At 40.0% G+C, this 12,631-nt stretch overlaps 1 protein-coding gene across 1 annotated transcript in view; it reads left to right on the top strand.

The window, feature by feature from the left end:
* The first annotated feature begins 1,926 nt into the window (after positions 1–1,926).
* Positions 1,927–12,631, top strand: part of LOC109037911 (homeobox protein C15) — a 76,593-nt gene continuing 65,888 nt past the window's right edge. Inside the window, exon 1 of the mRNA XM_019052770.2 lies at positions 1,927–3,465. Within this exon, the coding sequence (XP_018908315.1) occupies positions 2,946–3,465 (520 nt within the window). The 5' untranslated portion in view covers positions 1,927–2,945. The remainder of the gene's footprint in view (positions 3,466–12,631) is intronic.

Below are 12,631 nucleotides of genomic sequence, written 5' to 3'. Positions count from 1 at the left end.
AAGCTGCAATAGTCGTATCCGCACACTTTGTAAGAATAACAATATGCATAGCGCTCGCAGTCGATGTAGAAAAATTACTATTAACTTGCAAAATTAACATAACTTGTTGCATACTAATTGTTAACTTATTTAATAATTTCTCAGACAGATTTTTGATATTTTTCTCTTCCACAATTGCCAATATTTTGTCATGATAAATGGAAAAATTGAAACGCGTCCCGGCATGTTGTCTCCTGAAAAACTCTTAGGTTTGCATTCAATTCCGAAAGAAGCATAAGCGAGTTTTCAGGAGCTGGAATAATGGTGAACGCGATCGCACATTTTTAAAAATTAATAGCGCAAACGGCTTGCCGACTGCGGCTTTTTTTTACCCCTGCAGTTACAATAATTAATTGTTACGGAAAGGCTGGGACAAATTTTCTTCAAATTCCTTTTCATTTTTTGCTTCTGCTAAGTCCCCATCGTGATAAGACGTAAAATGTCATCTGAGCGTAATTTTCCCAAAATGATGCGTTTTATTCATGAGAAGACTCTCGATTTTCAGACCTCCTGAGACCTGTGTAATCAGAGAAAGAGTTGCACAAACTCAGCGACAACTAATGGACACATACCAGGTTTATAGGTGACTCTTCACGTGATATAGTTTACCAAAATTCCTACGTCCCAGTAAATTAGAGCATTATATGAGGAGCAGTGGCGTGGCGTGAATTGCGATGTATCAATTGTTATGTCATTTAAACCTATGGCAAAGAATCGATTATATTAAGGTGTTCGCTGTGGAAACCCTGTTTATCGATCCTTTTCCATAGGTTTAAATGGCATAAAAATCGATAAATCGCAATGCACGCCCCGCCACTGGAGCATGGACACGTCGAAATGTGGAGCTGTGAGGATCCAAAAGGCCAGCCGACCCTCTAACACAAAATATATCTCTGCTAATCCTCAGATTCCAATTCTAAACCGAGATGGCCAAGAATGTTCATTAATGAGCGTTATTCCGTAAAAATGAGTAGATTTATGCAAAAAATCAGTCAAATAAGTGCGCTCTAAACAGAGGGTCGTGATAATTGTGATAATTAATCACTCTAGATAAATCAAGGTTGGCTGCATTTTTGGGCCCTAAAAGCTTCATGACCAGTGTTCGAAACTCAAAGGCGCCAACGAGCCAAATACGCCTAAAAAATGAAGGCTCTGCGCCAACGTGGCCCCTAAAAATTGCCCCCCCCCTTCCTCCCCCCAGAAAAGTCATACTTTTCTATTGCGTTTTTTTCCGAAATTTCTCCCATGTTACAGCTACTTTTTCTATATCTAAAACATCTTGCGTCTAACTTTTCACTGAATGCGCCGTGATCTTTAGGCAAAAAGTCAAATTGGCCCCTAAAAAATCATCCATGGCCCCTAAAAATCGAGCTTGATGAGCCAAATGGCTCTTGAAACTCAGAGATGAGTTTCGAACACTGTCCATGACCTAACCTCAAAATTACCGAAATACCCGTACTCTCCCTAAGTAGGCACTTGAAGTAAAACAAAAGGATCCTGCGAGGATCGATCGAGCGGCAAGGATGGGAGGGCGCGGCAGGGGCAGCCCAACGACGAGGAAAAAAGCAGAATAAAAAGTCACGAGCGAAACAAGAGCCGCGAGCAGGGAACAGGGGAGAAAACTTTATTCTTTCAATTCCGCAGCCCAATTACAGCAGATTAATTGGCTCATTTAAGTGGAGCCAATAAGAAAATATAAAAGGCGTGGATATCGCTCCAGCGCCGGTCCCGATTCGCGGTCGGCTCCTCCGCGGGAGGGGTGGGAGGTCGGTCGAGGGGGAGGGGAGGGGGCTACACGCCGCGCCGCCTATGGCCCTCCCTCCGAGAACAGGGTCGACCCACTCGCGGATCAACCAATACTCGCGTTCATTCTCCGTCGAAGAGCGGCTCCAAACGCATGGGAGTTCACTCCGGATCGTGTTCAATCAAAAGAAAACAAAGTTTTAACCGTGTTTCCCGCGTCGCGCCGTGTGTTTCCCCTGGGTTTTGTGTTCGTTTGGTGTTCGTGCTGCGTTTTGTGTCGTTGTTCGGATATAAATCAATGTACGACTTTGGATTGTTTTGACAGAAACGTGTTGACAAGTGCCTGAGCTATCGTGCGGTTTACTATCACTCTCTACCCTTTTTTGGATTATCAAAGTTAATTCTTTGTAAAAGAAACTTTTGAACCACTCAGATTAGTGTGCTGAAATAAGTAGACGATGTGATTGATTTTAATGAAGCCATAGTCACTGAGAGATTGGCAAAGTTAACTAGTTGTGATGTCATTTAACCAAAACGATATCTCTCGTTGTTTCTCGACTAAAAGTTTGGAAAAATCTATCAATAATCAGAATTTTCCCATTGCTGTAAAATATTTTAATCGATTGTGAGATCTTACACTGTGTGTGCTGAGTCTGATTATCCCTGTGATCTCATCTGATGGACCAATCGTGCAATTTTACTTTTCAAGGAAAATTTTCGTCCTCTTTTTCAACGTCAGTGAATTAGAATTGCTATCTTATTCTTAAAATTTCCGTACCACGATCGGAAAAGCCGAGACGTAAACAACTCATGAAAACAACTTTATTTATTAACATCGTACAGTGAACGGAGAGTTGTAGCGCGGCCATTCGAAAGTCGTGAACATTTTCTCGCCGAATTCGTATACTTATAAATTAAGCTATAAGCTTCAGGACTGTCCGGGGATACTACACAAAAAGTAGTTAGCAACTCCTGTAGACTAAAGTGATAATATCAGTGTAACGTCCGACCCCCCAACGGTCAGTGTAACTTGACGCAGGAGCATCGCCAGAAGTGAACTACTAGAACTGGACACCGGTACCAGGAGGTAGGAGTGGATACCGACTTCTGGACGAAGAGGTGTCAATGGTAGCGTAAGACTACCCGAAGGTGTTGGACTTGCAATGCGAAAAATGACGTCATCAGTGAGTGTGGGTATCTCGGAGGAAGAAGAGGAGGATCAGGAGATCAACGTGGACTCGAACGGCGAAGAGATGGAGGAAGACTTCGATCTGGAAGACTCGGAGGCCGCCGAAGAGGACGAGCGGCTGCGGGCCGACGAGACGGACGTCGAGAAAGACGACAGCTCGGACTCCCGCGACGTCAAAGCCGCGATGGCGCTCCCGTTCAGCATCTCGCGGCTCCTCGGGCGGGACGACGCCAAGCCGTCGCCGGACATCGCCCTCTACTCGCACCCGGGGTACTTTTCGCGGGCCTCGCCGCCGACCTCGGACTCGCTCATCTTCACCGCCGGCAACGGGGTCATCCGGGTGCCGGCGCACCGGCCGGCCAACCCCGGGCTCCACACCCCGGGCATCGCGGCCCCCTTCCCGTGGCTCGCCGCCGCCATGGACCCCGCCCTCATGCACCGCTCGGCCGCCGTCGCCGCCTTCGCCAACCACGTTGTCAAGGAACGCTTATCAGGTAAGCCTCCACTCTTACCCGCCATTCTTTCCGACACTGGGAAAAAGTACCTCGGATCAAGAGTCCAGACTCTTAAAAACATCGACAAGAAAAAATACACTTGATTCAATCGGATGTTTGCTTGAATCAAGAGGAAATCCGCTTAAATTAAGAGGCTAGGTTCTATGTTTGTTGGAAGTAACGACAAACTATTGGTAGCTGAAGAGGTACCTTTAGCTTGACGCCGATTCCACCCGACATAGCCTGACACAGACACAATATAGATAACGACTGACAAGGCCCATCAAGTCCAAGGTACTTTTTTTTTCGGTGGATCTTCAAAGATCAAAGTTTCCGGGAGATTCAAGTGCAAGTTGCCGGACGGTCCGTTAAAAAAACCTAATCGAGTTTTCTTTGCCAGACTATTAAGTCACCTTTGATCGCTATTCGTAATGGACGTATTTCTGCCAAACGGAACTATGTGCGACAAGACATGATCCCTGAGATTCCTAAGAATATACACATAACAGGGCTCACGTCATAGTTCACATAGTTCTGTTTGGCAGAAATACGTCCAAATTTTGTGTTTGTCGGAAAAGACAAAACCAAGAAAGAATGGTGTTAAGTAATGGTTGGCTCTATCAATCGTCCTCTTTATGACGTCCATGTTGGGCTATGTTTGGTGGAAGTAACGACAAACTATCGGTAGCTGAAGAGGTACCTTTAGCTTGACGCCGATTCCACCCACATAGCTTGACACAGACACAATGTAGAGCACGACTGACAAAGCCCATCAATCACCAATCGCTTAACCTCTTCTACCTTGGTCTTGTCTAGCACATGCATACAGTCAATAAACACAAAACAATATTTATTGGACCGTGGATGGTTCACGATGGTATGAGTAAATAAACTGCTCACACACATGCCCATGGGAGTGTATTTCTACCAGTGTTTCCGAAGACGTTTCCGATCCTGGGAACAGGTAATGTCCTTCTCCAAGTCATACAGCAAACGGAAAGAGGGTGTGCTTCGATCGAGCGCCAAGCCGACAAGCTTTGGACTTTCTCTGCGACAAACCGACAAAGTTGGGAAAAACATGGGCTGAAGTAGCTCGGTAGCACTACGCGCACGTTTACGATGGACCAAAAAATCCGTTTCTTCACCGGGATGCGCTAAATCTTTCCTGGGTTGGTTAAAGTATCTGCTTCCTGTGTCATTTTGCCTTAGCAAGCTTCACCATCACACGGGGGGGGGGGGGGGGACACATTGGATCTAGAGTCCAGACTCTTAAAAAAATCGACAAGAAAAAATACTCTTGATTCAATCAGATTTAAGCTTAAATCAAGAACCAAGCCTCTTATTTTGAGCGGATTTCCTTTTGATTTAAGCTTTAATCTGATTGAATCAAGAGTACTTTTTCTTGTCGATGTTTTTAAGAGTCTGGACTCTAGATCCAATGTGTTTTTTTTCCAGTGTAATTTATGATTAGCGGCCTGTGTGTGCATAAGGATCTAAAGGGAGATCCCGGAATTTGCCGGCTAAAATATACTTTCCCGGGAAACTTGTGAGGAAAATAAACACATAAAACTGATAAAAATAGTTACAAACGGTAATCGCACTTCGAAATGCCGCAAAGAACTTCCATCTTCTCCCCAGTCCACAGGGGATCTCCTTGGGAAACCATTGAAATTTTAAATCTATTGGGACGCATTATGAGGCTTCTGTGACCCAGATTTGCCATCGATTTCTGTGGAATAATCATATTTTTCTTTTTACTTTCAGCACAAAATACTTTCGAATTGTCGTTTTTAATAGATACGGACATTTTTTGAAATTTTAACTCCTTGACGAAGATTTTTTCCCACCATCTAGAATTTCTGGGGGGGGGGGGGGGACAGTCTATACTATTTTCAATTCTAGGCCCCCCCCCCCCGGGACTCTCCCTCCGTACGCCCATGTTCTTTTTCCTTCCTCTTCATCTGCTCGGCATTTACAGGAATGCATTATTCAGTGATAGATTGAATTCAATCATTATGTAAATAATAATAATAATACTCACAAAATAAATTGAGCATTCAAAGAGCACATCATGATAAAATAAAACCTTTTACTGGTCCTGCTTGCCTTTTTCAACCATAGACTATACTTTTCTTAAAACTTTCTGAGATTTAAGATTACTTTAAAAACCTGCGGTTTCATAAGTCCTCACACAACACGATCATATTCCGAGAATTATTTCGCTTCAACCTAAAAACAGTGCATTGACTCGAATCGGTAGTCTATCGGTTAGTCGAACACCATCGAGGTTTCCAGCAATTATTAGCTTTTTATGACTATCGGGTATCCACGCAAAAAGTATTTTTAGCTTGAAAGCTGAAGTTGGCAGAACTGGGTTGTATGAATACTTCAGTCCCGCCACATTATTTTCAGAAAGGACGAGAGCATTTAAAAATGTGCCATTTCATTAATCATGTTGAACTCGCGTGCTTGTCTATTTTGCGTGGATGCGGTTCTTTTCCTCAATTTCCAGCTATAAAGTCACGGATTTTTTGAGTGTGCTTCATTAAATACAATTCAAATCAATTGCGGTTTTGAACGGAACAAGTTTAGTTCCTGCTTCAAAAAAAACCGAGGCATGAACAGAAGCGCTATATTTCAATCAAGAGAATTTTTTAGAAAAAATGATTCCGAGAAACTTTTACCCGGTAGCCCTCTGGTTGACATCTAATTTAAATGATGAAACCAGGATAACTCCTAAGTAATAGCAAACGCATGCACTGATTTTGCATGAATTGCTCAATTTCTTTCCGGGAGAACGGTATGAATATTACTTCCACTCAAACTACTGCAAAAAGAGGTATTGATGAAATTTCTTAAAATCAGACGTCATATCCACAATAATTCTCGGGTCATGTGACCAATTTTTTGTAAGTGTGATTTGGATGGCACTTAACAGAAACGAACCAGCTCGATTACAGTGATTTCAAGATCGTGTTTCTTGATCCTTATTAAATAAAATTCAATAAATAGCGAATCATTTTTGTTTCTCTACCAAAAAATTGCTAGTTTTGAGGGGACACAATGTGGAAATTCATATACTTTACATACATTTAGAACTTATTTCAAAAAATGTGAGGAAATTGTACGATTCTGACTACACTATACTCGAGCTGATTTCATTTTTTGATAGATGAATACGATCCGTTTCTTCGAAGAGATTTAACGTTTTGAAATTATTAACTCAAATCGACGATCAGTTATTTATTTTTCATGCCAGCTTTGCAATACACAATTAATTGTAGGACATCCCACTAAACTTAAAAATAATATTCAAATGACTCCAGATGATTAAATAATGCCCCTAAAATGTTCAGCGACGCACATGATAATTACACTGAATCCACAAAATAGACAACTCTCTTTTTTCTTTAAATAAAATAAAATGTTAAATACATTATTTCATTGTTTTTCATTGGAATAAAATAATAAGAATTTCTGAATTACTTTATTCTTTTAAGTTTGTATAATTTAATTGAAGGGTATTACATTCAAATTGAAAATAATTCAAATTTTAAATATTTATTCCCGATTCGCGTTCAAACTATTCAAATCCGTATAGCTATAGACTAAAAGTCTTGCAGAAATCTTTCTTAAACGGTTCAGAAACAAAGTGAGAGCTAATATGAAATAATGAATGTACTTATGCTTTTCTTTATTTCTGAGCATTGATTATCAAGAAGATCACTCACAATATGCGTCTTAACATATATCCAGATATTCTTATTAAGAGGTTAGATTAGTGAAAATCAATTCGTCGGTTAAGGTCAGTTAAATATGGCTTTCAATAGATTGAAAGTTGAAATTCGCAGTATCGGAATACCTCATCAACAAAAAATGAATGGCAAGACCTTTTTCCATGCAATGTTTCTACGTGGCGGCTGTTTTTTTTTTTTTTTTTTTTTTTTTTTTTTTTTTTTTTTTTTTTTTTTATTCATTCTTATTTAGGGAAGGGGGGGGGGTTGATTGCTTCTGTAATTAAAAGCGAAGTTTACGTATGTTAATGTATTGTCATTTTTGAACGCTCATTTTCTTTGCTTTATATCAGAGTAGATGAATCATGTGATGTCCTTGGGGGACGGAATGTTTCCACTGGAAACGATTGCATGTTCATGCACGATGAAACATGGCATAGGGAAAGATACTCATTAAATGGTGAAAATCGCGATTTCGTCCAACTCTTTTTAGCGTGCCCTTCGTCGTTTGGGCCTGTTTTTTTCTCTATTGCCTGTTAAGTTCTCACGTATCTAAATTCCTTTAATGGTTCTGTATAATGATGAATGTTATGATGTGATATGTGTGGCTATGTTCTGATATGAATTTATTTTGGGAACTTTTATAAACAGCCCCAATTGGATATTATCGATAAATATTTGAATAATAATTCAAAAGTGGCTTCAACTCTACCCTCGCCCATAGAAATAAAATCTGTCAAAAAATAGCTTCCAAACGAGGACAATGACCTGTTACTGAAAGCATCATCTCAGTCGAGAACTTTCCCAAATCGTTCGATTGATTTCGCTCAACACTCAACTTGTTGATTGAAGCACTCCATTAGCAACTGAGCTGGCACTCCAAACTTTTCGTTCTATCGGCTCTTGGAAAGTTACCGGGAAAGTATTTTTCCGTGGTTTCGGAAACTTTCGATAAACTTTTAAAAGCTACAGGTTTATCATTGAGTCGGAACTCAAAAGCTCTTCCCTTTAAATCACGAACGATCACTCTTTGTTACAAAAAATCTTCGGGGACAACTTTAGCCACGAGGTGTCAAGTTGTATCGATTGTTCACAATTTACGTTTTTCTTATTTATTATATTAACGTAATTCCTTGAACTCTACAATATAAATAGTTTAATTTGTATTCATAAACCTTACATTGTTTGAAATTGATTTTGAAGTTTTTAAAAAATTTCAATTGCTTGTCCATATTATAAAATGCAGCTTATACTTAGAAATGAATCTCTCGAATTGATCGGTTGGCCTTTTCTTTTCTAAGTACTTTCACATTTATCAGAGTTGTCATTCTGATTAGCGTGATTTCTAACGCTAGATTGTGGTAATTGCTTTTAAAGGGCACCTGATACCGTTCTATTTAATACACATAGAAAGTGATTGCTGAACACTATAATGGCGAATGCAACAACACATGAAGGTATAAAAAGTAAAATTAGAATTGTTTGACAAAAAACTTTTCAAATTAGAGTGATACCAAGTGTTTTAAGAGATGCATGCTTAAAAATTGGGTTTACTAACTGAATAATGGATGATTCTGATTTCAAAGCGTTGGAACGAGGCCAACCTCACAAATTTCCAAACTTTTTACGGGAAAAAATCGAATGAAAGATAAAGTGAACAATGACAAGTAATATGAGCTACAGCAAACAAACAATAGCTCGAAGATAACATTGAAAAACTCAATGTCCTAATAATCTTAAATACCGACTCCTAATTCATGCTAATGTGTGTCCATAGCGTATCCGAAGTTTTGATGACAGACCGCCTTTTCCGGGAAAAAATAGAGTAATAAGTCGTCTTGACTTCATGTTTTGCATCTGTGCTCATTATTTTACCAAAAAAATTTTACTTTGATTCTCCCAAGGAATTTTGATTAATTTTCTCCATTTCTCGGTCACTATTTAGTTCATCGGTCCACCCCTCACCACCATACGACCCATCGCCTTATTTGCGTGCCTTTGAGGTTTTAATAATGATGTAACCTCTAAGAGTCGGTTTAAAATTCTGAATAGAACGCCATGCAGTAAAAACAAAACATGACTACTTAACTGCTAGTATAAAATTAAATTTTATAGCACATATTATACTACTTACCCATACATACAATTTTCGCCATGGTTTTTCCTACGGCAAGGCCGTCTACTCGGCTTGCGCTCAATGCATGCTCCGGAATACAGGGTTGAGTTTAGGTGGAGTGCAAATTCATTCGAAACTGCCATAATTGTACCCTCATCTAGCTGTATCATCATGTCATTTTTTGAAAATCATGTTTATGATTTTGCCAAAACGCACATGCGTGAGGGAGGAATTGCCAAGCGGAACATGCCAGGTGTACTTGTTGCCATTTTTCAAAAAAATGCAACAAAGAATAAAAAAAAGAGAGAAGAATTTTCTGTCGGATCAGTGGAAATCCTCATTGATGATTCCCGGGTGAGGATTCTCGTCGAGTCAACAGGAAATTTCCTTGTTTCGAACGCCATGTCTGTTATTTGAATGAGACGCCATGTTAATTCAAAGAGATATCCATGTTTGAATCAACCAGAATTTTCGTCCGGGAATTCTTAATTGAAACATTTTCTCAGTGCAAGCTCTTGTCAGCCAAACATTGAACCATGTGTAAGTGTGCGATGTTAGAAGAAAGAAAAATTCTACTTTTCATTGAGTGCAAAAAGTGCTACAATTCTGCAGCCCAAAAAAAAAAAAAAAAAAAAAAAAAAAAAAAAAAAAAAAAAACTTCGCGTTAGCCCACAAACCTTCAAGAATTTCATATTTAAACATTACGGGCGCTCTTAACGGTATTTCCCGGGAGAAACCGGGTTTCTCCCGTAAAAATGACAGATTCTCTATTTTCAGTCATAAATACGGTCAAACGGATGAAATTATCGTCCTAAAGAACCGCAACTCGTTAATTCCGATGGGAAACCATATACATCAAGCCTCAAATGTCCAATTTCAAAATTTAGGCCTTTTTGGCTTAGGCGCGCCAGCAAGAACTCGGAATTTCGGCCTGAAATTTTTTCTACATTAAATTCAGCCTATTTCCCAACTTGTTTTCACTACCCGCCAAAAGAATTCCTAAAAAAGTCGAAATCGCTCCTCCCTAAGGAACCCAATGAAGGAACCTATACGGCAACCAGTCCTCTGTCATTCTTTATAAATGCCCTGCACTTTTTTTTAAGAATTCTAAAATATCACAAGGCAACATTGCGAGAAAGAAAAGGTTTTTTTTTTCCGGATCGCGGAAGCAATTGTCATAAGTGGAGGAGGATATCATTAAAAAAGATCGGAGGCCGTGTGTCATTCGGCGGAGTTTCTGCGACCGCCGCCCGCGCCGCCCGATCAAAGGGGCGCCAGGGACGGTCACGCAAAATCACGTGCGTCCCCTCCCTCCCCGCCCGCTGCACCCTTGTTAATTGTGGGTTCGGAAACGCACTTTCTTCCGTTGCCAAGCAGTTGACACTTCAATTCCAATCCCCGATTAAAAGGGAACATGTATTCCAGTCCGGATAAGAGTCAGAGCCATTCCGGACTCCGGTCATGAAACGTTCACTTTTAAAGTGTTCACTTCAAGAAATGCTTTGAAGTTCCAGGAACTGACTGCCGTGCAAAACAAGGCTGGCTTGCCCACGGTGGCAGTATGATCAGTACTCCTTTTCTACTTTTTATTCAACTATCCTCTAGTTAGCCTAGGCAGACAGATGATTTTGCGGGTGAAAAAGAAATAGTAGTTTCTTGTATTGCAAAATGCATTTGGCATGTGAAGGAACTGGGAAAAATAAGTCTCAGGGTGGGAATGCAAATCGGGCATTACTTACAGAAAAAAATCTATTTACAGTAGAAAATATCGAATTTTAGTTTTTAGTACTAAAAGTTTTCTACTTCCAAAAACATTGGATCAAGATTTCAAGCCGTAATTTGGATATTAAAAACGCTTTAAATGCACTGAAGTAAGCAAACTCCGGCATGTGGAAGCCATATTTACAGACAAATCGCCCGTTCCATGCTCAGAGACCAAAGGTTCCGGGTGCACCGCCCGTTGTTCCTCGTTGCTGCCAGGGCAGTGAAAGTCATGGCTCCATCATCCGGAACTTACGCCCTCTGAGCCCGGATCGGACGGTACGTTTAAGAGAGATCTTTCATCTTTCGTTTTCAGTGTGAATCTTTTTTAAGATTGCGATAACATTGGCACACTAGAATTGGTTTTTTTTTAAATTCTAATCTACTTTTCTCTAACTTTTTATTGGTCTTAAATGGCAAATTTTTAGAACTTTTGAGTGTTTTTTTCGCCAAATTGCCCAAGCTTACCTCCCCTGAGCTGGGCTATATGTGTCGCATTCTCATTCTTTTTCATTTTAGGGACGATTTTGTCTGACATCGCATGTCTGTATATCGCACATAGCATGGTTTTTCCCCTTTATAGGATGCACGTTATTTGCACTGGTTATCTTATGGTCATCACCTCACCACAGTTTCTCAGCCGCTTGTATGCGGAATATAAAGACCTCGTGCATTTTTAAAATTGCCACGAATATTATTCAACCTCACGTGAGCACTGCATTTCTTAAATCTGCAAGTAAAAGTAAAAGTATACACTCTCTGAGGTGGGCTTCCAGGAAGATGCGACACCGTCCTCTTCTCAGAACTGAATCCTGGGTTTGTTCGCGAACGTATGACGTGCACCGAGAGTGATTCGTCTTACCTCATATGATTTAGCACCAAAACAGTCAGTTGAGCAGAGAATATATCAAAATAAGCTTTGACAGATATGGGTAATAAATTTGCAAATCCTCGATTTAAATTTTTTTTGACATCTCCTAGTAGGGTTAGTCGCTCTGGATTAGAGGCACGTGCACCTGGGTAGGCTTGTGATCCAAAATTGCACAAGGAATTAATCTCGTAACTTTCAATGTCGAGAGCTTTTTCCTCAACTTTTTTCTTCTTAATTTCTTATCGGAATTTTCCTCCTTCCTTCCTTATTTTTCCTCGAGCAAGCGCACTGATACCATTTTTGCCTCATTTTGTCATTACGAAACATGAATATCTTTTTGTGTGAGGCTCATTCTCTGCGAGTCGCATCACAATCCGATGTCCACGTGAGATTTGAGGCATGTTTCTTTTATTCAAATACAATTTTTAATAATACAAATTTCTGGCATATCCTTTCAAAAGCTGTGATCAGTGTTAGATCTTATATATGATTATTCGTAGCTCCCCATTGCCGCTTTTAGTCGGAGGAGGTTATTATGTTGACTTTTGCCAGAAAATATTGACATAGTTCACAATTATCAATTATTATATTCTACGAAAATTGACAATTCCACTTATATGGTTTCATGATTGGTCGTGTTACTTTGATCATTTGAGGATAATTTTTCATTTGCGATCAAAATTA

The sequence above is a fragment of the Bemisia tabaci genome, chromosome 4 (genome assembly GCF_918797505.1).
Source record: "Bemisia tabaci chromosome 4, PGI_BMITA_v3".
Taxonomy (NCBI): Eukaryota; Metazoa; Arthropoda; class Insecta; order Hemiptera; family Aleyrodidae; genus Bemisia; species Bemisia tabaci.
The sequence above is the reverse complement of the archived record's forward strand: the minus strand, read 5'-3'. Positions and strand labels throughout refer to the sequence as shown.